Below are 27780 nucleotides of genomic sequence, written 5' to 3'. Positions count from 1 at the left end.
ATACCTGCTGCTGAAGGAGCCGTTTCAGCCAATCAGAGATTAGACTTTTACTTCAGTTTCCCTGTACTACGTTTTCAATGATCTTTAATAAAGTGCTGCCACACGAGTGTACTTCAGTTCTGTGATATCATTTATTACGACAACCCTCACAACAATTTTAACTCTGATTATTCAGTCACTTCATCACACTTCATCATTTGGCTCTTAGTTACAGTTTATTCATGTAATTATGTCCACTCTAACTCGTGCTAACTTTCACTTGCCACCCAAACATCTCTACCACGGATGGCAAGTCAACAAAGATTGCATATGTGTACCATCTCAAACCAGTCACACTGTTCACAACACTTCCAGGTTTCTTCGAAAAGGAAAATCAAGGGAAAGCCTGAAAAACATGCACATCATTTAGAACGTTTTCCCTTAGGATCTGACAAACCGTAAAAGCCAAATTGATGGTTTACCCAAAGTACTCTTTAACTTCACGTTTGCCACGGACACTGGCATCACATCAAGAACAAAAGTTACGTGTTAGTGCTGATGTTCAGGTTCCTTGCTGAGCAGGTCTCGGACTCTGTAGAGCAGGACGTCACCAGATTCATGACTCAAAGCCTTTTGTTTGGCGTTTCCCTTTAAGTCCTTGTTCAGATGTTCAAAAGCAGCATTTAGTTTCTTCAAGTTTTATTTCTACAGGAGACCAATAACGGAGAAAACACAGCAGCAACTTGTGGAAAGAAAACCCGTTCAGACATCATGTTCTGCTCAATCAAACATGAGTTCTATTAAATAGTTATTTTCTACCTTAAATATTATTTACTATTATTTAGTTTCACTTTATTGTATTTTGAGGTAGAATCAGTTCGCTTTTCTAATCAAACTATTTTCAGTCTATTTTCACACCTTCAGTTTTAACAGCTGGGATCAAACAAAGATCCATCTTTCCTCTATTATGAAATACAACTGCATCATCTTCAGACAGTGGGAGATACAAAAAACAAACCAGAGTATTCATCTGTGTAATCATCAGCCCTAAATGATCGCGTTTCATAGCACCCCATGATTGTAAATACACGTGTATCAAATGTTTGGTCAGAGTTTGTGAAAAGGCACATACTGACAAACAAAAACGTCGCTACACGAAGCCGCTACAAGTTCTTCTAAGGAGGTTACTTCTCTTCTTCAACAAATCCAACAACACCAACATTTGAACACAGAGACCTGAAGTACAAACGGCTGCTCTTCAGCGTCACATGAGATGCATCTGAATATACAAGAACTACGTCACAACAAAACACCGTCAGCACTGACTGGACCGCAGGCGGGGCTGGAGATCCCGTCTGTCAGCAGACGTTCAGGCAAAATCTGCAGACTGAAACCCTCACACGTGGTTTGTTGTCAGACTTCCTGTCCTGTGTGATCTCAGGTAAAGGGACTGACGTGTCACAGGAGGAAAAGGAGACTGACAGCATATCCGGGTGGAGTCCGGAGGGTTTCGGAGATCTCACTGACATTTCCACACAAATAAACTGGAGAGAAGATAACAGCAAAAAACAAGAATTATTGCAAAGATAAAGCGAGAGTCTGAATCTGAGTCAAAACTCGCTCACTTTCTTCAAACTTAACTGGTGATTTCCATCCACCGAATGACAGACATGGAGAGAATTCTCCTGGAAAAACAGCATTTGTCCTTCATGTGTGAAGTGTGTGGACTCGACAGTTGACGAGGGAGAAGAGGTACAAATGGCCATTGACTGGCCTCACGCACTGAATCAGAAGCTGGGACTGAATGAGCCTGAGAGATGTGGTCAAAGTTAATCTCACCTGCAGTCGCTGCCGCCGGCGCTGATCACGTACTTATCATCGCAGGAGAAGCGAACGTTTGTCACGTGAGCAGAGTGACCGAAGTAACGCTTGTGTTTTGCCTGTGAAGATATCACAGGAACATACAAAGAGGTGATGAATTGACCCACTGTGCAGTAATCCTCAATTATCTGTTTAACAATTTCTGAAGGCTGCCACGGTCACGTACAAATTTTTCTGAGCATGGGAAATCAAACAGCTTGATGAGGCCAAAGTCGTCTCCTGTCACCAGGTTGAGGCCAGCGTGGGAAACACAAGCACAGTTGACATCTGCTTTCTCTGCGTTACGAGGCCAAACACCGAGGACTTCATCACCCAGGATGCTAGGAAAATAAAACAAAACTTTCTGCCCACAGTATATTCCTGAAGATCTACAATGTTGATGTTCCCTAGACTTTAGAGGTAGTTCCCTAAGCTCTATAAGCTCTACATCTGGGCTCTACATTATGTTGCGCTGCTTCTCCATGCAGTTTCCTGGGCTTTTCAGTATGATTTTTAGACCCACACTCTGTTCAAAATATATTCTACAGGATATGTATTGTCTACAGTTGGTTTCCTAAGCCACTGTTGGTTAGCTAAGTTCTACAGTTGACTGCTTAGGCTTCCTTCTGGCCTACACTGTTTGTCTAGGCTGTAAAGATAGTAAAGAAAGAGTTCCTTAGACTCAAATTATGGCCCCTAGCGGCTGCGGTACGCATATTCACCGTTACCTATGCTTGGCTCCCTGGGGTCCTCAGTAATTCCCCTAAGCTAAGAAAGAGCTAAGAGCTAAGAAAAGCTAAGAAACATTTTACAGAAAAGAATTATAAGTATTATAGAAGTATTGGGACAGCTGCCCATCACACCAACAGGGACTTTAATGGCGTCTCATTGTAAACACACAGACAGCTTTGCAGCTCTAACAGCTTCCACTCTTCTGTGAAGGCTTTCCACAACATGTTGGAGTGTTTCTGTGGGAATTTGTGCCCAACAAACTGTTGCCACAAAGTTGGAAGCATAGCATTGTCCAAAATGTTGGTATGCTGGTAGCATTAAGATTTCCCTTCACTGGAAGTCAGGGGCCGAGCCCAAACCCTGAGAAACAGCCCCATACAGAGGGGTGTGTTCCAATACTTCTGTCTATATAGTGTATGAGAATTTCCCCACTAGTAAAGGCCAGATTTATGTTCCTTAAGCCCTCAAGCATGGGAAGTTTGTTTATTACATCTTGCACGGTACCCTGCATAAAATGATTAGTTATCTGGAGTTGAGCTACAATTATGAGAGTCTGGACTGTGAGTAAAATTAAAAGTAAAAAGTGTTCCATCTTTATTATCTTCACTAAGTTTCTTTAGCACCACAGTAACACTACAGTACATACAGTACGACCTACACTCTGCTGTATGTTGTATGGACCCGACAGTATGATTCCTACACCATTCAGCATGTCCCTGAAGCTTAACACATTATTCAGTATTTTAGAGGATTGACCCTTTTCATATTTCATAGCCTGCCTCACCTGGTCCAGGTAGCCCAGGTGATCCTTTCAGCTACAGACTGCTCTGTGACAATCTTTCCTGAGGGAACTTCATGCACCTGCCGAGTGTAGGTACTGGTGGACACCTGGGATGGAAATAGAGATTTGTGTTTGAGAAAATTCACTTATGTATGATGCTCGCATGAAAAAAATGCACTGAGCTTAACTGTGGAAAAATCAACAGTTGTGACCACATCTAAGACCTCTCATGGTAATCAAACTTGGCCTGATCGCACTGAATGACACTTGTCTTGGTTTTTAGTTTTTTTAACCTGGATGTGTTTGCTGTCAGCAGAGAAGTCGATCTGGATGACGAAACCCGGGATGTCCTTACAGTAGCCAATCCTGTTAAGGGATGGTCCCAGAGAAAGGTCGTAGAAATCCACAGCACTTTCAACTGAACCCACTGCCAAGAACCGGTTGTCTGGACTGAACCTGATCCACAAGAAAGCCCCCAAAAATATGTGCGGTTGATTGAGGTACACGGTGCCACAATGTGTTAACGGAGAATGTCTACTATATGTCCTGATCGCCATTAAGGGATGATATCCTACCGTATGTCCTGGATGGCGATGCTGCGGTCTCTCTTCTTGCCCCAGACTGTGAGGGAGTTTACCAATAGGACGATGAACTCTCCGTTCTCCATACCGATGGAAACCATCTCTCCGTTGGGACTGTAAGAGGTGCACTTGGCAGGATGACCCAAACTCACCTTGTTCAGAAGTTTCTAACACCGAAAACAAGATACCAACACATGCAAGTAGATGTTAAGAAAACTTCAACCAGAGTCTCCACCCTCAGTCTTCAGACCAGTACCTTATCAGCCAGGTCCCATATTCGGATGGTCCCATCATCGCTAGCGGAGATGAAGACATCTTTGAAAGGGTGAGTGGCCAGACCCCAGATCCCTCCCTGAGTGTGTCCATTGATCATGGTGTTGGAGGCAGCATTCTTTTCTCCAACCTCTATGATCTCTCCATCCTTGGTTCCCACAAGGATTTTACCCTGGATCATAAGAAACAAAAAAGATGTGTCAGAAGGTTGTGGGTTGTTGAACCAGTGATGACAATAAAGATCATCTTACCTTCAGCTGAAACATTTATTTCCAGTTTTGCAAAGCACCCTATTTTGACAAGAAATGAATCTGAATTTTATATTTCAGTGTCCCTAGAATCTGCTGCAGTTAGTTAATGCAGATGCTTCATTAAGTGCAGTATCTGTCCATCTGTATGCTATTTGTACAAGGGTGCCACTGGGTATCATCAAAATAACACCAGGAACTGCTCTGTAACTGGCATAATGTGCTTCTTACAGTCCTTTTCATTTAATTTTTTGGTGCAATGACATGAAAAATAATACTTTTGTGGCCCTTGCGCACAACAGTTTTGTTTTAGAATCAGATCTGTCTCACACCTTCCCTCTGCACACAGATCGGACATTCTCCACCAGCTGGCCGGTCTCCAGCTGAAACGCTCTGCAGCGCTTCATCTCCTGATCCCAGAGCTTCACAGCACCGCCCTCTTTTGTCCTGTCAGATACAACAACAAACATTATAGTTTTATTTTCATAGCTCAGACTTAATGCACTTCTGCATCATTTCATTCTAACAAGACATTTCATGTCTAACAAGACATTCCAAGCGTCATAAGATCTCAGCACTAACTACGCCCCAACAGACTCACATGTGACCCTCCTCTTCACCTGGCAAATTGTGAGTCCTGGTTCTTGGGGGAAATCTCTGTGTCCCTATACCTGCTCTGATTCCTTCTGATCATCTCATCAACAACTGTATAGTCAGAAAAAACCATTCCTCTGATTCCCCCAGGCACCAGACCTTTTCTGATCCTGACTGAGGGCATCACTAAGACACGCAAACATCACAACAAGACAGTATTTCAAGCGGAACATCTCATGTAATCTAACGCTAACCTACAGGTGATGGAACATTACGAACTGGGTTGTACAACTACAACTCCCTGAAGCTAGCGTTCATTTGGTAGGGCCTCCTGTTGTGGTGTCTGTCCATCAAAATCACTGGCAGCCTTTGGTGTGTGAGTGGCTTTCAGCATGGCAATCTGATGTATCTAAAGCCTGAGTGATGTAAGAACTTGTCTGAACATGAAGGAAGCACTGGTTTGTGAGTTCTCATCAAAACTCTAGCTGGGATAAAGCGTGCTGATTTTTGGGTACTCACGGCCGTTCCTTCCCCCCAGTGACAATGAGTCCGTCCCTCAGGGTTGTGTACATGGTGAAGACAGGACCACTGTGTGCTTTTGCCACCACTCGGACCAGGAAATGTTCCCTCCATACATACACATCTCCATTTATAGCACCAGTGAATGTCAGATTATTCTGGAGGAGACAAGCACTGACTTACTACAAACTCATAAAAAACTTACTGACTTTTACATTTTGACTGTGAGTTAGAACTCAAGTATTAACAACTCTTACAGCACCAAAGGCGACAGACAGCATGGTCTGCATGCGGCCGTCCTCCACCGAGCCGATCACTCCTTTCTTGTACATAAGTGAACCTCCAACCAGAGTCCAGAACTTGATGTGTTTGATTCCCACTGACACAAACTGGGTGTCAGAGTCTGGTCTGAACTCCACCACGAAGATCCGTTCAGCATGTCCACCTTTACTGGTCACCTTGGTGCCTGGCAGAAAGGTGAAAGATCACTTTCCAAGTGGCTACTTCCCTAAATTAACAGTAATTGATTAACAGACATTAATTGACCATTCAGTCTGCAGTCATGTGATGCTTTTACAAAGAAACATTACAAAGCCAGCCTGTTAAACATGGCCACCTTGTGCTGTATCCACAAAGCCAACAGGAATTGAAAACTAGCTCAGCTACACAACCTCTGCCTGCACTTCAACTTTTCCTGGAAACAAATATTTGGAATGCAGCTTTATTTGCTTGGCACAAGTAAGTACATAAATCATTCAAAACACAAGCTACCTGTGATCATATTTCTCATTAATGTCACATCAATTACAACCTATGACATCCATGGTGTCACCCTGCTACTCAGCAGGATGTTTGATATCCTCAGTATGATAAAACTGTTCATAAAGTCAGTCTAACATTTGATCGTATTATAGAGTTGACTAATTAAAATGAGGCAGCCAAATGAGACAAATGTTTGTACCTTCTTGCCACCTCCACACTGTGATGGTGTGTTCAGGCTCCACACCAACAGAGAGCAGCAGTTTTCCTGTAGCACTGAAGTTGATGTAGCCAACACCTTTAGCATGGGAACATCGAAGGATGGACAGGGTCTGCTTGGTCATGGCATCCCACACATGGATGGATGGAGCAAGGCCTGTCAGAAGAGACCAGAACCGTAGGAACAAAAGTTCTGTAGAAACAGGATCCAAGGAACTGTGAACCTAAGGATCTAAGGTGATCATGTAGCCCTGGAACTATGGACTGGACTGGACTGGACTTTGGAACCTCAGGACCAAAGAATCAAGGGTTGAAGGAACTCAGGTTCTCTAGAACTAATGAACCCGGGGATCTAAGCTATTAAGGTTGCCCAAAAATCACAGACCATGAAACTAAGGTATAAGCAGTCAAGGACCCTAGCATCCAACAGCTTAAGTCACTGAAGTATCAAAAGACTGAGGAGTCAGAGAACAATAAATTTAAGAACCACTGTATCAAGGAATCAAGGAATCAAGGAACCAAGATGCCCAGGCAGAGTGGCATAAAGGACCTTAGATATAAGGTGGCCAAGGAACCATGGGACCAAATCACTGAGTAGCCCTGGACTTAGGTATCCAGGGAAATGTGAACCCTGTGACCTATGGGCCTTCATAATCATGGAACCAAAGGACCAATTAACATATTGTACACTTTACAATCTTGGCATCCTTGCAACTGCAGAACCAAAGATTTAAGGAACAGCAGGATAAAGGAACCTGAGATCCACAGTATCAAGGAGCAAAGAGGTAGCCAGGAACCATGGAACCACCATCCATGCTAAGTGCTAAGTGAACCAAAGGGCGAAAGTGTTAAGGTAATGATCACACAAGAACTTTGGGAACCCAAGGAATCATGGACCTAGGGTAGTAGGGGGAAGCAAGGAACCAAACAGCAGAAAAACAAAAACACTAAATCATGAAATCAAAGAGCTTATGGACCAAGGAGGCAGGAACTAAGGAACCGAAATGCCATTCAATCTTTGAATCAAAACACCAAGAGATGAAGGAACCAGTGGGGTGAGGAGTTCAAGAGCCACTGAACTAAGGGAGAAATGGAACCAAAAGTAACTGAGGAGTGGAGATGCTGAGTATCAGGGAGAACAGGCTAAGATTCAGGACTTGAGGTGGGAGATAGGCGCGTCAAGTGATTAAATATCCTCTCTCTAAGGGTCATTTACTATTTCCAAACCGTTGAGGAGAAAAAGGGGACACGTACTGACATGCTGATTCAACACAGCTAAGTGTTGACGACACAGGTAAGTAACTGTGTTTTGGATTCAGAGTTCAGAAAATCAAAACAACTCCATCCTTATTTATGATACCTTCGGTCATGACCACACAGGACTCCTTTCTCCTGATGTCTAATCAGGAACACATCAAAATGATTCATATCTTGGGAAAATAAGTTGTAATCCACACCACAAGTTGCAAATTTAAAGAAAGTTAAATATATGATGAATCCAAACTAACGAAAACGACCAAACAAAAAGGACGGAAACATCTACAGCCTTGACAGAAGGATCAGTATTCACTGTTCACAGTTTTTAGAAATTCGTGGTCTTCAGTTTGTTTAATGTTCTTTTACTTTGGTTCAACTGGTTTTCTTTTACACAACGCCCTTTGAGTATCCTCAATTAACATAAGTTAGTTGTATATTTATTCTCTGTAATGCATTTGGCGTAAATGTTTGACCCTGGACATCTACTGGCTGTTGGGAAAAAAGTCCCATGTGATCATGGAGGTCATTAAAACAAGACCAGTGCATTCTATTGAGCAGGTAAGGAACAGTCATGCCTGACATTCATGCCCTGATATCTTGTGCATCGACACAACCGGGTCTAGCATCCACAAGAACTCATGTGCAGCAGCAGCCTCTGAATCACAGTCTTACCACAGGACCACAGACACCACATACAGTACCCATCCAGGCTAGTGGGGCTGGTTTAACATGCCGATAAGCAAGGGTTTGTTCTTAGTCCAACGTGCTTTAATTTCTCAATTGCCATGTTCGCACTCATGTTGATAAATTTGAAAACACTGTTTAAGAAAGGTTTTCCATCCACACTAAGGTTTTCTAAACCCTGCAAAAATTCATCTTCTCCTTAATGGTGGCTGCCAAACAACAAAAAAGGTTAGCTTTAAAGGGAAGGGTAATTCTTGACTAGACTGACAAAATAATCTTCACTCAACATCCAATTGTTTGTTCCAGAGCTTTCAACTGCATCTCAGCCATTTCCAGGACAACTAAGCAAACTTCATAAGCGCCACTATACTGCATAAAGCTAAACCCAGAGGAATGTTTGGTGACAGAACTGCTCCAAATCAAAGGTCGTATGACACACGCTTCCCCTTAGCGTTTCCACAACAAACTGATGCAAAACGTCTACCCTGGGCGTAAAGTCTGAATGTTTCACAAAATATAAAGCTGAATTCTGTCTCTCTCTGTGACCTCAGATTAAAAAGTAGAGGTTAATGATGTGTCTCTTACTCAAGAGAATTCATATTTTGACTGGAGGGCAGCAGACTCCACCTGTGCTGCAGAGGACTACACCTGAGCCAACACCTGATCCTTACTCTACAGGTGTGCTGTGTGTGTACTGTATCTGTTAGTGAGACAGTCGCCAGTCGCACCGGCCTTTAGTGTCTCAGCAGCTGAACTCTGCATGTTATCCAGCATGTTTGGTTTGATATATAACCCTTTTTGACTCTATAAAGTCAACTGGTTTTTTAAGAATTTTCTAAAATTTCATGTAGTGTCTAGAAAGAACTCAGGATGAGACAGAACTCAAAGCATCTAAATGCACTGGTGGGGATTTTCATTCATTCAATTAAAGAAAACAGGACTTTTCTAAATCTATCTGTAAGAGACAAAAAATATTAGACGAACATTTCTGTAGTGATGGCAGCAGAACTCACAGAAAGTTGAAGAGGCTCCAGTTTCTGGTTGTGGGTCAGTGTGAATGGGTCATACAAATGAACTGTGTTTTCACATGAACCCACATCAGTGCAAACATGGCCTCCGACAGACTGAGAGGTCGAGCTACAGACAGAACAACTAGGACAGATACTCACCGGACATTTCAGCCTCTACACACCGAGAGCCAACGATACCGACAGGTTAAACACTGTGTGCTCCACAGTAAACACAATCACAGGTGTGTCAATGGATCAGGTGAGCAGGGTCTTACCTGGCAGGTCAGTGATGTCACCTGGTGATGAGGTGAGGCGGTGACAATGAGGAAGCAGTAGAAAAGAAAAGAGGTGCAATGGGCAAAAAGCAGCCAGTCATGCATGAGAACATCGAGCTGATCAGTTTTAATGCTCTGCCAAGAACAAACATGATGGTTAGTGGACTCGTTTTCTGTCTCTGATCTCACTCTGTATCCCTTTGCGGTTGATTTGCAAAACGTTGACAGTCAGAGTCTCTAGTCCTGAGGCCTTTGGACCCCTCGGGCCCACGAGCACGCTCAGCCATTTGTTCAGCTTTAAAGCTTTACAGCTGAATATCAACTGAATCACTTAATTAATAATCACTTAGCCATCACCTAAAAATCATATCAGAGTGACTTTCAGGTTCATAGCTGCACATATTAAAGGCACAGTTTGTCCAGTTGTGTTCTGCATGTGGGGTGCGTGCAGTCAGCTCAGCAGCTGCAGTGAAGTGAAATCTGTTTGGGATCTTGGGGCTTCTAGAGACTTGGATTATGAGCTGCATGAAGCCTTTTTATGTTTATTTCCTGTTGTTTGTTTTTTTTTTTATCATTTTAGTTCCCAGAATCTCAGTTTTACTGTGAAGCTCCAGAAATGTTTAGCAAATAAAAAAACTTCACCTGACTTTCCATCAGCCTGCTGGTGAGAAGACAACAACTGCACTTCTATGTTTGGATGAACTGTTCTGTTAAGCCTACAGACTCCCGTTAGCAGTTTGGTGCTAACTCAAAGTTTCACTTCAGCTGGACTTGAAACCGTGAGCTCAGGCTGTCTGCTCCCACTGAGTTCTGCTGTGTGACTCACCGATCTGTCCTGTAGCGATGATGTTTTGGTATTTTGGGTGCTGGTTGACAGTGAGACAAAGGATGTCGTCGGTGTGTTCCAGGTAGAAACTCTGGATTCCTGTCAGGACAGGAAGTAGGAAATGTGATGTCATCCTCATCAACAACAACAACATTTAAAACCGAGCCATCCATCCATCCAAAGACTGACCGGCGGACAGGTTCTGGATGACCACGGCGGCGGCGGTGTGGAAGATGATGTCAGCACCATCGTTGAGGTAATGCAGGTTGTTGCGACAGTCGAAGCCTCTGTAGCCGAAGACGTGGTCCAACACAAGCTCCTGAAAAGCAGACATGACAGAGGAAATACAGACAGCTGAAAATGCCGTTAAAATGAGTCAGTGGACTGATGATGGAGGCTCCGACTGACCTCCACCACTTTCTTCTTCTTGGTCACGTTGTTCTTCAGCAGTTTTTCAGGCATCGGTGCAGCTCGACTCACAGGAGGCCTGAGCAGGAAACAAGTTCAGCAACAGTTCAGGTAAAATCAGGAAAACAATCAGCGTGTTAGCAGTGTGGTACCTCTCCTCCACAGGAAGCTCTTTGTGCTGCAGGTGAGGTCTGGTTCCTGACATGTTCCTGATGCTTGCAGAGTAGACCTTAGTGATGTAGTCCACCACCTTCTCCCGGGCAACGTCGCTGTCGTACCCTGAAAACACAACAAGTCTGTGACATGCATGAATGGACTTTATACAAATCGTAAGTATTGTCAAGGCCTTGAAATGAATTCATGACTTTTCCAGGCCAGCAGTCTTGTCAGCTGCAGTACCATGAACGTCCACCAGATGCTGCTGTGATCAAACTCTAACTGTAATGAAAACTTGGCTCTACGGACAGAGTCAGGGGACACTTTCACAAAAAGCTTTGTCCACTTGTCCTGCTGTTTGTGTTACCTCCGTCCTCCTCCGTGTCGTCGTCCGACTCTTCGCTGTCCACAGCTTTGCTCTCTTTGCAACCCACCGGCTCTCTGGACCAAATCATCAGCGCCGTGTCAGCCCCGCCCACAGACAGCAGCATAGAGTCGTCATTGGACCAGCGGATGTTCGTCACGTTGGTGCTGTGACCCACATACTTCTTAAATTTGGCAAACTGTCCCTGAGGTCGGTTTGTTAGGAAAGTCAGAGTGAGAAGGAGACCAGGAGACCAGAACTGTTTTTACAACATTTCTTACAGTGTCTGTCAGTGTCCACATCATACTGTAGTGTATGATTCCGCAACATTTCCTATAGCGCCACCTTCAGGACCACTAAATGAATCAACCTTTTGCCAAAGTATGTGTTTTCTTCATTTGTAGATTCATAATCAAGCATCTAATGTAACATTTTAGTTTTAATTTAAACATCAGATCAAACTGTTGTTGGTTTGTATGCTTACAGAAGGAAAACAAATGGCTTCTAAATTTAAAATCAAGACAAGAACATGTGATGGAAGAGCGGTGCATCTTCATGTCACGTAAAGGACCGAGTGCATCTCACCCTGGACGGGAAGCTGAACAGCTTCAGGAAGCCAAAGTCGTCTCCGGTGGCGAGCAGTTTGTGATCTTTGCTGAGCGACGTGGCGTTAACGAAGCTGAGCGGCGGCCATATTCCCTCACAGGTCGGACCCAGAACTGAAGTCCAGCTCGCCCAGTCCAGCTTCTCAAACTGGAAACACAGAGACGTGTCCATGTGGAGACAGTCCCGTGAATCTAAAGACAACCACTACAACCAGACTGACCTCTGCCACGCTGATGTTCTGCCTGCGTCCTCGAGGAGCCTCAAAGAAAAGCTGCTCTTTAGCACCAGTGTTCACCTGCAGCAGTTTACCTGTCCACACAGACAAGAGCCTGGAGATGTAAACCACAAACCATCACCATACTGCAGCGGTAACTAAGCACAGTGACACATCTGTATGCTGCGTGTCAAGTGCTGTGTTAGCTTTTAACCAAGTCAACAGATTCAGAGGTGCGTTGTGAGGAACAGATCTGCATACTGAGATGATGGACTCCTCTGAGGAAGATGAATACCTGAGCTAAACTTCAGGACAACCATCTTGTACCCTGAACTAAAGTGTTGGACCACGCCTGATCCTTACAGCAGCTGTGCAGGTGAGTGTGCGCTCACCTCTGGAGTCCCAGTCGATGTGTGTGATGTAGCTGCCGGCTCCTTTACAGATTCCCACTCTCTTACTGGTCAGAACGTTGTAGATGTCCACAAAGGAATCGTGGGACGCCACAGCCAGGTACTTCCCCGTGTCTGAAGCACACACAGTTGTGACTCACCACCCACTGACCAATCACCATCATCATCCTATGTCATGCCTGCGTGGTGAGGTCAGGTACCTTGGGAAAAGCGGATGTCTGAGATGAGCTCCCTGCGGTGGTGGAAGGTCACCATGTCCTCCAACGTGTCGGCGTTCACCACCAGGAAGCTGCCATCATTCAGACCGACTGCCAGAGCTTTACCGTCAGGAGAGAAGGCACAGCACCGCCCACCTGCCAGGTAACGTACAGGTAATGACAACACAAGTAAAAACATATTGTTGTGCGTAAAGTGATTTAAAAAGATAGCAGTTATTTATGTTTCCTCCTCACCCTTCTTGAGTTTGCGGACGGCGACCATGCGGTGATTGGATGACAGCTCCCAGATCCTCAGAGTTTTGTCATCGCTGACAGTAGCGCAGACAGGAAGTAGAGGGTGAGCAGCCAGACCCCACACTTCCCCCTCCATGTGACCCTGAACACAACACATGGAGATTAACATTTAGTTCAGCAGAAAATTATACCTGTAGAGACTCATGTGATGCATTCAACGACACTCTGACAACAGAATTTTCAGGGGTTGGCTGCTGACAGTAAACAGCTGACAGGTGTCACATATTCTGTAGGACAAAGTGAAACCTGGGTGTTAATAATGTGACAGCCAGATAGACATTCTGATCCACAAGATCTCATCAAAACCAGATCAATCGACCAACGGCCATCAACTTTGGATACGATGGATATTTCTCCAGACCTGAACGAGCAGCGTCATCGGTCCGCCCTTGTCGATCTCCAGGATTTCTCCATTCTTTGTCCCCAGCAGGATGTGACCGTGACCCAGCGTGATGGCTCTGATTGACGGGTTGTCCTCCAGCAGCAGACCTGACACACAGACAGAAGGACTGCAGGTGTTTGTGTCTGATGAGCTGCTCACAGACACAAAGAGCTGCTGTGTGTCTTAATTAATCCATTTAGTTTATTGATTTATTTGAGTATTTACTGGGTGTGTTTAGGTGTGAACTTTCCCCCAATTTATTTCCCCAAACTTATTAATTTATGTATTTGGTTTTTGTTTATATATTTCTCTTTTCAATAAGTTAAACTGTCTCCATTAACAATGACATGAATTAGCTTCTGCTAGCTGCTCCTGCTAGCTGCTCCTGTTAGCTGCTCCTGTTCGCAGCTCCTGCTAGCTGCTCCTGTTAGCTGCTCCTGTTAGCAGCTCCTGTTAGCAGCTCCTTTAGCTGCTCTCTGGCGCCCCCTGAGGAGACTTTAGTCTCTGTCCTGTAGGCTACAGGGCAGATCCTGTAGCTTCAGCAGGTTAAAATGATGTCCTGTTTTATAAAGTATGGAGACGCCTCAATACAGACTGTCTGTCTTCACTCTTAACTGAACACAAGCAGACTGATGCAGGCCGAATTTTAAATCTGCTCTTCGTCAGAGACGGTTACGTTTTCACAAAGACGAATCATAAAACCATGGATAAAGATGGAACCTTTGGATGATGGAGAGAGAGCTGCTCTCTTGATGGCGTACGTCTTCAGACATCTCTCAAACATGTCGTCCCACAGTTCCACGATGCCGTCCTTCCCCCCCGTCACAAAACCCTGGACAGTGAACACAACACGGGAAACCGAAAACAGAAGACGCATGGGTCATCTTCGCTGTTTACTTTAGGTTTCAACACCCTGTTCAGTTCAGGTTCAGTTTTTGAATCTGCAAAGTACTAACGAAGTGCTTAACTTAATCACGCAGAACTTTATTCATGTCACACAACTTTTCTTCGGTTCCCAACACGTGTCATACACAAGTATCTCCTTCCCTCCCTACAAGCAGGTGCAGGTATGTGACCCAGGTGTTTCTGGGTGGTCCAGGTGTTACCTTGTCCAGGGAGCACATGGCAAACACGGGGCCGTCGTGGGCTTTGATGGTCTTGATGAGCGTCGTGTCTCTCCAGATGTAAACGTCTCCGTTGGTGGCTCCAGAGAAGACCAGGTCTTCCGACCGACCGTAACACGCTGACATCATGGTCTCCTGCTTCCCCAGGTTCCCAAAAATCCCCCGTTTAAATGTGAGGCCGCCACCTGCAGGAGGAGGACGGGACTGAGGGTCATTATCACAGTAAAACACAACAGCTGGACTTTAGCGAGCTCCATTTAGCCTGTCTTACTACAAAGACTGGAACCAGAGAGAAACTCTAAGCTTGACTCAAAATCAACATAAAACCTCTTATTAATTATTGATTATTGTCTGTGCGATTTGTTCTTGTCATGTGACATGAAGATCCCAGTTTTTATCTTGTGTTCTGTTTTCAACATTTTTGTCATTAAAGCAAAACAAATCATTTCCTCTTATATGGATGTTGCCATCTCAACATAAGAGAAGAAGACAAACGAGTAATCTGAGAACAAAGGGGGGTCTCAGGTGAGGAGCGAACCGAGCGTACCTGAATGCTGCCAGAACTTTATGTGCTTCATGCCAACGGTCACCAGTTTGTCCATCCTGAACGGGTTACTCTTCACCACAAAGATTTTGTCTTTATGACCCCTGCAGGACAGACTTCTTTATAAAATCAACTCTCATGTTCACTCACAAACCAACAATGCTCATTCACGTTAATTACAAAACTGACTTCCTGTCTGTGGCTCTCAGCTCTCAGCCCATCAGTTCCTACTGAAGACCTCATATTTTATCTTAAGTATTCCATCTCTTTTCTCAGCAATTTCCTCAAGCAGCTACTCGAAAACAGTAAAAAGCCAGAAAGTCAAAGTTCTGCTCTATGCAGAGGACATATAGAGGACTGACACCGAGTTCAGAGTCCAGTCTTCGTGGTGGCAGAGGGCAGAGGGGGCATTCAGCTTCCTGGAGGCTCTGAAATCTCCTCCCAGACAGCAGGAAGCTGGACAAGCTGTGTGAGGGTTGAGCTGGGTCTTTTCTGGCCAGGTGTGTGTTGTAGACATCCAGGAGGGAGGGGAGAGAGATACCAACGATCTTTCCTGCTGCATTCACTATGCACTGCAGGGTTCTCCTGTTGGAGGGAGTACAGCTTCCAAACCACACAGAGATCCAGCTGGTCAGGACACATCAGTGGAGCACGTGATGGGTGCCGGGATCTGGCTCTGGTCTGCAGAGGAAACAGAGGTGCTGCTGAGCTGTCTGTGCCAACGATGTGGCCGGGAGACGTCCTCTGTTGTGTCCACACCCAGAAACCGTTGAACTGCCTGTGGTCTTCCAGTGACAGGTGCTGAGTCCCAAAAGGTCCAGTTTCTGAGAGGCTTCGTGTCTCATGATCAATCTAAGCACAAACGGTCAGCTAACTCGGTACACGAGTGTCCTCTGCTGTTTGACTTGAAGCCTCAGCTCGTCTTCCTTGAAGCTTTCAATGATTCAGGAAAAATGTGAACACACTGAAGAATACTGACCACAGGATAGAGTATTAACATTCAGACTCTATCAGGAATAATAAAGTCTGAATATTTTTATATTTCAACTTTTCAAACAAGTTTCTCATTTGGAGATGAGATGGTCTTTAAATATCCACCAAACAACAAGATTCAACCTGCAGCCACGGAGGCCTTTCACTCATGTTCAGGTTTAATATCAAGTGAAAATGTGGGTGGAACGTCTTCATTAGCCCCAGGTTAGTCAATGAGATGGAAAGATGTTTGATGAGATGTCTGAAAGTGCCGCCAAAGTGTGAACACCTGCCAACCTGATGTGCGAAACGTGAGGAAGTAAGCAGATTTAGCTTGAGACACGTGTGGTGTCCACGTCTGTGACCTGCAGACACATGGACAGCTGTGTCTCAGGTAGGACATGGGACACTCAGACCTCTGAGCACAACAGCACGGTTTACAGGTGTCAGGTGTGTAAGGCACACAGGTAGGCTTCAGATGGGCTCACCTGGCCTTGGCCAGTCGCTCTCCTTTCCTCCAGTCCCAGACGACGATGGAGTGAAATTCATCGAGTCCCACAGAGATCAGACTCTTCCCATCCGCTGACACAGAGATACAGGAGAGGAAGGACAGGAAGAAGAAGAAGAAGAAGAATCACTTTATTGACAGTATATATATTTTTACACACACACACTGAATTCGTCTTCTGCATTTATCCCATCCTTAGTTGAACACACATATGCAACACCTGGCAAATTACATGCAGTGAAACACACACAGGAGCAGTGGGCAGCATCAAGCGCCCGGGGAGCATATTGGGGGTTAAGTGCCTTGCTCAAGGGCACATCAGCCGGCTAATGGGGGGGGGGCATTAATCACTCCACCACACCCAAATTTCTCCTGCCGTCCGGTGGGAGAATCGAACCAGTGACCCTCCGATCACAAGCCGCTTCTCCAACCTCGGCGGCCCCCAGAGGAGACAAGAGACAAGAAGACACTTCAGTACTCACAGACAGCCAGTTATAACTAACTGCAATGTACCAAATGGTGCAGTCAGTCAGGGTACCTGTGAACTCCAGGGCAGACACTCCTTTACTGTGATGACCCCTCAGCAGTGACAGACACTTCAGCGTCTGGATGTCCCAGACGTGGACAGCCGGGTCTCTGCCCACCTGAACACACAGACAGCCTATCAGAAACACTCCCACTGTGAGTCTGACGATAACATGCAGCATTCTGATTGGCCAGACGTACCTGTGCGGAAGCCACATAGTCCTTGAGCGGGTGGACGGTGAGGCTGAGGATGTCGTCGTCGTGGCCGAGGTAAAACCTCTGACTGTGCTGCAACCGGTTGTAGACAACACCAACGGCGGCCACGTGGTAGACCACCTCCCCCGCCTGAGTGTAGAACAGGTTGTTACGGCAGTCAAAGCCCCGATACCTGTAGGAGACAGGAAACCAGCCTCGGTCAGGTCCACCGCTGGTCACCTCACACGGAGCGCTTCATCCCGCTGAGCCCAGCGGGAGGACGGAACGACCAGAGAGGACGTGTTTTCAACAACATCGTCCGTCCATACGTGTTTGAAGCATTTCACCTCATTTCTCACACTAAGACAGAAACTGGTCCCCCCAAAAGGCTGCACACCCAAACACGAGAAAGCAATCTGTTATTATTAACTAATGAATTATTACTACTTGTCCTTTCACGTGCATGTGACGAAGTCAATAATAAAAGATCAATACCTTGGCCTTGGTGTAAGTTAGCAGAGGCTGTTCTAAACAAACAACAATTCAAACTGCTGACAGTCTGATGAGTCATAATGAGCACAAAACTTCATCCTGTCTGTTCAGACATTGTTACCCATGAACGAACTGCAGACGAAGACCCTCTTCTGGAGCTTTCTGCCGCTTCAGGGAACCAATCAGCTTCTTCCTCAGCTGAGGCAGGTCCTCCTTATACACCTGCAGACAGGTGAGTCAGAGTCAGGTGTGTCAGTGCGACAGACAGGAAACTTAAAGCATGTAACTGACTTGTTTTCTGGTCACCTGACGTTCATAGCTGGTCTGAGCTTCCTGTTCGATGTCTGAGTCGAGCTCGGGGACGTCGGACACATCCGAGTCCGACTCTCCGCTGTTGGAGTCGGCGTAACCCTCTGAGGACACCAGCAAGGAAAAATCATGACAGTTTTTATTATTTCTTAAACAAATTATAAAATAATACGCATCCCAGAATACACACACAGCACGTACACACCTCATAAACACCTGGTCCAGTACTGATCTGAGATAAATGCTGAAGTGGTAAATGTTGGCGTTACCTTGCAGGAGGGGTTCCAGGACTCCGTTCATGACACCCTCCGGCAGGAACCTCCACTGGAAGACGGCGTGGTCAGCGCCGCCAGTGCTGACGACCCACTGCAGGTCGTTGGACCAGCGAACGTTTGTCACATGGGCGGAGTGGCCAATGTACTTTTTGAATTTGGCTCCTGTTTGAGGAAGAAGATGCAGAGATTGCTGTTAAAAACAAGTCATGAGTCCAGAGACGGATGGCTGCAGGAGTGGGGTTGGGCGTCAGTTGGGGGTCACTATGAATCCCACAGAGTCCCTCATCAGACCCGTTTATTGTAAACTGGCAAAACTCAAAGTTTACTCCTGTAGTTACTAAGGCACCAGGAAGTACCTCAAGGACTGGGTTCAGACCCCGGTTCCTACGACTGAAACAAAGTCTAAAAGTGGCTTTCTGTAGTGGAAAAGGTCTATACGTGTCAGTACAACCTTTCTTGAGGCAGGGGAACCTGAAGAGTTTGACGAGGCCGAGGTCATCTCCGGTCACCAGCACAGCACTGCTATAGTTGGCATCCACAGAATTCACGTTAGTCATGTTTGAGTATTTTGGCCAGATGCCGTTCACCTCAGCCCCAATGACACTGGTCCATGTCATCCAGTGGATCCCCTTCGCCTCCTCTTTAGGAACCAGCTTCCCTGCTGTAGGACGCAGGAGGAGACCAAAAAGTCAAAAGGTCAGGGAGAGTTTTGGGGTTTGGAGAGATAATCCTCGGTCTAGACTGGTAAGTCCCACTACAATCACTCTGGGACAAAAACAACAAACCAAACCGTTTCGGTGCACTGGAGCCTCGGACTAAGATTTGTACCTGGCATTCTGTAGAAGAGTCGCTCTCCGGCACCGTCGTTGATCTGCAGGAAGCGGCTGTCGACTGACCAGTCCAGGTGGGTGATGAAGGAGGTGGAGCGGCTGCACTCACCCACTTTTTTGTAACGCTGGGCGACAGCATAGATGTCGACCAGCCCATCATTGGATCCAACCGCCAGGAAGGAACCGTCTGGAGAAAACTTCAGCTCATGAATCACCTCCTTCCTGTCTTTGATGTGCACGACCTCGGTCATGTCCCTGAAAGATGTCACTTTAGTTATTCGTACCACCTTTTGACCAAACTGAGACATTTCTGGCATGATTTTATAATTGTTTTTCTGTCTAACTGTGATTTTGTGGCGCTTTTGTGTTATGTTGTCACTCAGCGTTATCGCAGCCTGTCTCAACCTGGACATTCTTGAAAAGGAGATTTTTAATCTCACTGAGGCCTTTCAGTTTAAAGGTTAAGGTTAAATAAAGCAAAAACAAAATCATCTGACATTAATTAAAACTGACTCTAGATTTTCTGTGTAAAATGATTACACAAGCAGTGACCAGATGATCCTGAACTTCGGCGGAGTTTATCTCGACTCTCTCAAAGGGAAACTCCAGGTTTCAGCCTGTATTTTACTCTCATTAATGTCTACATTGTGACTTACTGGTTGACTTTTCACTCGCCAGCTTGTAGAAGTTTGGGAGTTACGACTAAAGGTTTTTATCAGAGCTTTCCAACTAAACATCAGTTTTAACGAGTCACTTGAAACTCTTGCTCTGAGTATAAACCAATCAATCAATCTCAATAAAACTGAAATTAGCCTCCTTGATTTGCTCCTGTAGCTAAACACAAATTCCAAAGTATCTGTATGGGAAGCTAAGTGCTCTTCGACTGAATAACAACAAATATTTATGGTTTTACATCCGAGTAAGAACAGAATGAATGAACCCGTTTAGGAGTAGCAACACAACCCTGAGGTCACCTGACACGCAGCACCGTGAAGGATCCGTCTTTCATGCCCAGAGCAAGTTGAGATCCGTCGTTGTTGAAGGAAACACTGCGGACAGATTCCTCCATGTTACAACGAGCCAGCAGAGTGTGGTCAGGAAGACTCCACAGCCTGAGAGACAGACAGGTGAGAGGCAGACAGGTGAGACATAAGCTCGGCCGATCGGCAGCCGTCAGTGGTGGTGGTTCAGACCCACCTGACCGAGCGGTCGTCGCTCCCGGTGACAGCGACCGGTTGTTTGGGGTGCAGGTCGAGGGCCCACAGCTCGCCCTCACTGTGACCTTGCATCAACAGAACCGGTTTGTCCCGGTCTCGGACCATGACCTCGAAGATTTCGCTGTCTTGTGTCCCTGCCAGGATCCGGTCGGCCTTCCAGCAAACACTGCGGATCGACAGACCTGAAACCAAAACCACACCTGACATGTCGGTAACAGTTTCAGCCTCTTCATACAGCAGACTGAACACATCTTCATGCTCTGACGGGGGACTTCGACATAAAGCGCAGCTGCAGCTAGTAATTATTATCCATTAGTTCATCTGCGGCTTAGTTCTCAGATGATCTTGATTCATTGCTTGGTCAAAACATCCCAGTCTGCCAGAGTTCACAGGTATGGAGAGAAGCTGGGACCAGTGTAGTCAATGGATAATAATCAAATTGTTGCAGATCAATTGTGCCTCGACTGACACATCAATCATTGCTTCAGCTCAAATATTTATCTCTGGTTTCGTTACTTATTCATTCAGTGCAGCTTGTGGTCATTTGATGCAAAAGGTCCAGGAGGAGCATCTTTGGTTTGATGAATAAGACAGACAGCTGAGATACTTAACATCCATCAGCATCAAACCACATGACTTCAGCACGTCGGCGCAGCGACTGGACCGGGATCAACATGATTTTATTCACAGTATACTGATCCCAACACACCACGGGTCCTGGCAATCCGGACTTTTCAGTCCCTCTGACGTCCAGTAGATTTGTTAGTGGGTGAAAGTACAAACTGAAAAGCTCATGAGGTGGAGTCTCTAAAAACGACTCATCACACATACTGTCGGCGAAAACACTTCACCAGACTCGTTAATCCTCAGCAGAATGAAACCTCCACAGTCAGAAACACCCTGTGAGCGGCGAGCCGACCGCTGAAACAGACGCTGTGAGGACTCGGGATGTGACAACACGCTCACACCTTTGTATCCCTGCTCGGCCTCCCTCAGGTCGATCTTGGTGATGGGTTTGAAGTCGACGTCCCACAGTCGGATGCAGCCGTCTCGTCCTCCCGTGGCGAATCCTTCCTCGCAGGCGTGCATGCTGAAGATCCCCGCCTGAACAACACAGACACCGAGTTCATGTGAGTGCTGCAAAGGACCGACATGTTCTGCAGGCGTGTGGATGTGTGTGCACGAACCCCGTGTGCAGCCTGGACAGTCCTGATCAGAGTGATGCCTCTCCACACGTAAACGTCTCCGTTCAGAGCTCCAGAGTACGTCAGCTCGTCTTTGGCTGCAGAAACACACAGGATGGTCTGCAGGTCGCCCGTCTTCCCAAAAATGCCTCTTTTTGGAGTCAGAGCGTTCCCACACAGTGTCCAGAACTGCAGACACGTGGACATCAAGAGTCATCAACCATCACTTCAAAGTACTAAAGAACCGAAAACCAGACAGCTGAACGATGACATCCAGCGAAATCGTTCGTCATGTCAAACTCTAATAGACTCACCTTAATGTGCTTGACTCCACAGCTGACCAGACGACTGGACTGGAACGGATCCCAGGCCACATCAAAGATCTGTAGAAAAGACAAGTTCACGTAGTTCCTATGGGGACTTACGAGCTGCCTCACAGCAAGCAGGGGTTTGACGCTGTGTGTCAGTTACAGTGTGAACAAAGAGTCCTACTCTGTCCGAGTGTCCGGTTGCCATGGCGAGGACTCGTCCTCTCCTCCAGTCCCAGACACACAGCGTGTTCTTGGCATCCAGGCCGACTGACACCAGCCGCTGCAAAACAGAAACAGGAAGCAGACATGAAGTACACTGATCCATGTGTGAAGTAACACGTAGCTCCGCTCTGTTAGTTAATATAACATTAACCACAACCAGTGACATCATAGCGATGGGGCGTGGTCTCACCTGTCCATCAGAGTCAAAGGCCAGGCAGGCCACTCCATGTGTGTGGACGTCCCTCAGGATGGACACGGTCTGCATGGCGTAGGTGTCCCAGATACAGATGAACGGGTCCTTACCCACCTGACCCGTCGCCACCTGGATCTTATCCGGATGGATCGCCAGGCTGACAGAGAGACAGGCAGGGAGAGAGAGACAGGCAGAGAGAGGCAGACAGGCAAGGAGAGAGACAGGCAGAGAGAGACAGACAGGCAAGGAGAGAGACAGGCAGGCAGGGAGAGAGACAGGCAGAGAGAGACAGACAGGCAAGGAGAGAGACAGGCAGGGAGAGAGAAAGAGGCAGGCAGGGAGAGAGACAGGCAGAGAGAGACAGACAGGCAGAGAGAGAGACAGACAGAGAAAGAGACAGACAGGCAAGGAGAGAGAAAGAGGCAGGCATGGAGAGAGACAGGCAGAGAGAGAGACAGACAGACAGACAGAGAGAAAGACAGGCAGGGAGACAGACAAGCAGGCAGGGAGAGAGACAGACAGACAGACAGACAGAGAGACAGGCAGAGCCTCAGATTTGTGTCAACACTGTGAACATTCTTTGTGATATTCTTTGGTGTTTATTTTTGCAGCCGTTTGTGCGGCTGCTGAACTTCTCTCAGTGTCTCTCATCTGATCTCAATCTGATCTCAGGTCAGAGGCTTGTCACAGCACAACGTGAGGGGAAGGACTGTGCTCACACTGCCAGCGGTCTTCACCGGCTCGTCTTCATCATCAGCGTTTTTTCCTTCAGCTGTCAGCTCCCATCAGGCCGTGGGACTCAAACAGCAGCCACTTCCTGCCCCGATCTGCTACAGCAGTTAAAGGAGCATTCCACTGGATTTGATTTCTCATCGATTAGCTGCTGCTGAGTCACAAACACGACAGTCCAGGGTCACGAGGACTGGAACTGGCCCTCAGGGGCCCCCGAGGACCCCGGGGTGGTGTGTGTTGGACTTGACTATGAGCCCAGAGGCCAGATCAGGTTTACTGCTCTGTTTCTGCCCACATCGTGACATTAATCCCAGACTGGTCAGACTGGGCTACGTGGGCTCCTCCACCTTGTGGCTCCACTCTTCAAGTCAAAAACCAGTTTTAAGACCTGAACTGTTTTAGTTTACATTTTACATTTACGTAAAAAAATACATTTAAAGATAAACAGCGAACTGATTCTTTAACAGAGACACGATGTGCTGCTGCTGAACTGGGTCAGACGGAGACCTGCAGGGGGGCCTGCAGCAGCATCTGGAACATCTGTCACAGTGAGGACCCTCCTCACCGCTACATCTCTTGTTTCCATGGAAACACACTCTCCTGCATCACCAATCAGTCATGAGACAATTAAACTATCTGAGTCCAAGTGAACACAGACAGAATTCAATCCTTAGTGTGTACTTTTAATGTGTACTTTTACTGTGTATATTTACTGTGTAGCTGTTGCTGCTCTGTGGGTCACACTGCCATCACGCATGTTCACGTCACAAGCACTAGTTTAATTTACACTTTGTTTCTGAGTAATCTGTCTCCAGTACCACAACACCCACAATCCTCAGCTGCTGTTGCCATTGAGAAGCCAGCACATGACTTTAAAGGGTAACTAAACCCCTAAACCACTTTTTTCTGCTGAAAATCAATCTAAATAGATATTTAGTCATGTCACTGATTGATTCCGGTCCAAATCTTGACATTTTAGTGTAAAGTATTTGAATTTTCTGTTTGTGTTATGAATGTGCGTAGCGACTGCCCTCTACAGGGTGAAACCTGCTATTACAACTGAATTCTGTGAGTGGCTGAGCTGGAGGCAGGTGACGTTTTGGAGGCAGCCTACGTCACCAACACCACCCCTGCCTCCGCCTGTAAGACTGAGGTGACCGCTGAGAGCAGTTTGAGTGGATTACGTGGGTTTAATATTGTGACTGACTTGTTTCATGGTAACGTTAGCATAGATACTTTGGTGTTAATTTTATAGTTAGTTTTGTATTTACAGTATTTAGAGGGTTAGTTAGCGATTTCAGACGGCTGTTAGCTAGCAGGTTAGCTTCAGCTCGTCCTTTAGTTGTTTGGTTTAGCATCAGTTAGGTTTAGTATTCATTAGCTGGTGGCAAGACGCGTCGATGCCGGCTGCAAAAAACACCACCAGATTGTGAAGCTTTCACTTCAACCACCCCCGGCGGCGCCGCCCATCTGGCCCAAGTCGGTACTTTCATGTTCTAGATGCATTTTTGGAATTTCATGGATAGCAGAAGGTAAGTCACAACTCTGGGGTTCAGTTACTCTTTTAAATCACAGTTTCATCGGCTTCCTGTAAAGTGGAATCTTTCTGATTAGCTGAAGCTTTGCGATTGGCAGTTTCTCAGTGAAATGCACTCTGGGAGTTGTAGTTGACGTCTTCATTTTCTCACCCAGCTGTTCACCAGGTGTTGACAGCATGGCTAGCACACAAACTTCAGTGCAGCGTTCTGCCTCTGATGAGCACATGAAAACCACCTCACCTGATGATGTCATCATTGTGTCCCAGGTAGAACTTCTGGGTGTGTTCTCGGGTGTTGTAGACCACGCCCACCCCGGCCACGAAGTACACCAGCTCTTTTCCTGCGGTGTAGTACAGGTTGTTACGACACTGGTGACCTCGGTATCCGTGGATCCACTCCAGCCTCAGCTGGCATCGTGGTGCCGTCTTATCCGACATGTCGGCTTAAAGTTTAAAAATCCACAAAGAAAAACCAAGTGCGCCTTGCTGGTTTAAACCAGGAAGTCTGATGGGCTCTGATCGGGTTCGTCCTGAGCAGCAGCAATGTAGCATCTGCTAGACAAAACCTCTCCTGTACGAACACAAAAACACGTGTCCATCCAAACCTGCCGTTAGTCGCTGTTAGTCACGTCACTGTAGTCTCTTTAAGCGTGCAGCAGCCAACTACGCTTCCCATAATTCCAACCTGCAGCCTCACTGCCCCACAACGACTCAGCAGAAGTTTGAGGTTCAAACCGATGACACAGCGGGGAGTCATCAACAAAACATTGACAAGCTTACATTTCTGCCTTTTCTTTCTTTCACGGTTAAGAAGATGAACCTCACAACAAAGCGACACGTCCAAAAATCAAAACAAGATTTTGGCTGGTAGACTAAATGATTCAACTGATCTGAGAGCTGATCGGGAATCAATCAAACAACCCGGATGGACGAAGCTACAGCCTACAACCCCAGAACAAAAGTCAGTCTCAGCCCTCAGCCAATTAAAACACCTGTCACCTGTTCAGGTAACAAAAATTACACTTGTCAGTTTCTGTAGTAAACGACTTTTTACTGAACAAAATCAAGTCTCATAAAGTCACTCACAAGTCAATTGGTAGGACTTTTCCAAAAATTAGTAAAATCATTTCTGGATGTAAAAACGTTCTGAGATCTTTGCAGTTTGGTTATAAATTGTAAAAACAAGCAAATTTAGAAAATGTTTCCAACCTAAAGTGTTTCAAACTACAACAATAAAGCAAATGAAATGAGCTCTGTCAATGTTCTCACATGGTTCGTTAAGGTTATGAAATGACGTCTGGTGTTCGTTTCATTAGCTTGTCTTTATAAAACGTTCCTCCAGGTTCTCCACACGTTCTTTAAATGCGAGCAGAATATTAGCAGGTACAGGAGCCTACATGGACATTTTTAGGAACAGAAAGGTTCTGTGGAAACCTTCTGATAACGTTTTTCTGAGTCATGACCCAAACTGGAGGGTTTAGTTTGAAGATGTCACCAAACCCGGGACATCAGCGGAAGGTCACCACACAAACACGATCTGTACAGGACACATGTCTCTGTCCACGTCGTGTCCACGTCGTGCCTGTAATCTGCGTTATTCTAACCGAAAATAACGGACACTCGGTGCACATTTACGGTAATTCCGCAAACGAAGCGTCTTAAGGCTGAAATCAGAAAATCTCTGCGCTGATTCCTGCCGCCGTCTGTTCGCTGCCTCCAGCTGAAATCCGGAGATTACAGCAGCGCCAATCCGCATCCCAACCCGAGAGAAAACCGACGTCCGATCCGTCCCACATCGACTGCACCTGCTCCTGCAGGTCGGTGGACACGGGTTAACCCGGCAGAGACCCGCAGCAGCGACCCGGTCCGACAGTAACCGGGAAAATAAAGAGAAATGACGAGGGAATCTGAGGTATTAACGGGGATCCCAGGGATAACTGACAGCGTCAAGGCGGAAAGAGCAAACACCGCCATTTCCTGTTACACCTTTCAAAATAAATTCATTAGAGCGTATTCGCGTTTCGCACCTCGAACAGGGAGCCTCCGGACCCAATGCCCACACGCCCGCCCCGGGATGAACTGCTGACCTGGTCAGGTTGCACCCCATCAGCTGGGATGGGATCCAGCCCACCCACGACCCTACAAAGTCGAGACACAAGTTATTAGCTCCAGCTCTCCTCCAGGACAAGCTGTCCCTGCTGAACGTGCCTGACCCCACCTGCCTGTGGATCACTGACTTCCTGACAGACAGGAAACAGCATGTGAGGCTGGAGAAGAATGTCTCGGACACCCGCACCATCAGCACCGACCCCCCAGGGCTGTGTACTTTCCCCTCTGCTCTTCTCCATCTACACCAACTGCTGCACCTCCGGCCACCAGTCTGTCAAGCTGATTAAGTTTGCAGACGACACCACCCTCATCGGTCTCATCTCGGACGGGGATGAGTCTGCCTACAGGAGGGAGGTGGACCGTCTGGTGTCCTGGTGCGGCAACAACAGCAACCTGGAGCTGAACGCCCAGAAGACAGTGGAGATGATCATTGACTTTCGGAAAGTGCCAGCTCCATCGCTCCCCCTCACCTTGACAGACACCCCCATCTCCACGGTGGACTCGTTCTGCTTCCTGGGTACCACCATCACCCGGGACCTCAAGTGGGAGCTGACCATCAGCTCCCTCATCAAAAGGGCATAGCAGAGGATGTTCTTCCTGCGGCAGCTGAGGAAACGCAAGGTGCCAACCAAGATGGTGGTTCAGTTCTACGCGGCCATCATTGAGTCCATCCTCACCTCCTCCATCACCGTGTGGTACGCTGGGGCCACCACCAGGGACAAGCACAGACTGCAGCGTGCTGTGCGCTCTGCTGAGAAGGTGATCGGCTGCAGCCTTCCATCTCTCAGAGACCTGTAGACCTCCAGGACTCTGAGGTGTGCAGGTCGGATCACAGCTGACCCTTCTCACCCT

At 46.6% G+C, this 27780-nt stretch overlaps 1 protein-coding gene across 4 annotated transcripts; it reads right to left on the bottom strand.

The window, feature by feature from the left end:
• Positions 1 to 112: 112 nt before the first annotated feature.
• On the bottom strand, positions 113 to 26770 carry LOC124052904 (echinoderm microtubule-associated protein-like 6). Of its 4 annotated transcripts, XM_046377692.1 has the most exons (43): positions 25061 to 26770; positions 22548 to 22707; positions 22317 to 22415; positions 22139 to 22207; positions 21828 to 22013; positions 21609 to 21744; positions 20621 to 20822; positions 20398 to 20535; positions 19422 to 19678; positions 19045 to 19254; positions 18588 to 18755; positions 18316 to 18422; positions 18131 to 18231; positions 17524 to 17710; positions 17336 to 17441; positions 16778 to 16871; positions 15321 to 15421; positions 14756 to 14958; positions 14370 to 14481; positions 13629 to 13756; positions 13208 to 13349; positions 12956 to 13108; positions 12738 to 12869; positions 12352 to 12440; positions 12111 to 12278; positions 11529 to 11730; positions 11158 to 11284; positions 11006 to 11084; positions 10787 to 10916; positions 10598 to 10696; positions 9772 to 9792; positions 9656 to 9670; positions 6529 to 6702; positions 5825 to 6033; positions 5568 to 5725; positions 4787 to 4901; positions 4190 to 4378; positions 3928 to 4100; positions 3646 to 3808; positions 3356 to 3459; positions 2027 to 2180; positions 1819 to 1919; positions 113 to 1523 (listed from the first exon to the last, which is right to left on the bottom strand). In XM_046377692.1, exons 1-43 carry the CDS (start codon positions 25255 to 25257, stop codon positions 1499 to 1501), a joined length of 5883 nt encoding a protein of 1960 aa, XP_046233648.1. In that variant the 5' UTR covers positions 25258 to 26770; the 3' UTR covers positions 113 to 1498. The 4 variants fall into 4 exon arrangements, 3 of the variants coding, with proteins under 3 accessions (XP_046233648.1, XP_046233656.1, XP_046233666.1); XM_046377700.1 differs by lacking the exon at positions 9656 to 9670; XM_046377710.1 differs by lacking the exons at positions 9656 to 9670; positions 9772 to 9792.
• Positions 26771 to 27780: the final 1010 nt, after the last annotated feature.

The sequence above is a fragment of the Scatophagus argus genome, chromosome 2, assembly GCF_020382885.2.
Source record: "Scatophagus argus isolate fScaArg1 chromosome 2, fScaArg1.pri, whole genome shotgun sequence".
Taxonomy (NCBI): domain Eukaryota; kingdom Metazoa; phylum Chordata; class Actinopteri; family Scatophagidae; genus Scatophagus; species Scatophagus argus.
The sequence above is the reverse complement of the archived record's forward strand: the minus strand, read 5'-3'. Positions and strand labels throughout refer to the sequence as shown.

Bases quoted from the DNA above. Each gene is read 5' to 3' on its own strand.
- LOC124052904 (XM_046377692.1), bottom strand. From the start codon at position 25,257: ATGTCGGATAAGACGGCACCACGATGCCAGCTGAGGCTGGAGTGGATC. The intron at 12,441-12,737 runs GTGAGCGCACAC...CTGTGTGGACAG, and splicing joins CATCGACTGGGACTCCAGAG to GTAAACTGCTGCAGGTGAAC. The intron at 11,285-11,528 runs GTAACACAAACA...TTGTGTTTTCAG, and splicing joins CGACACGGAGGAGGACGGAG to GGTACGACAGCGACGTTGCC.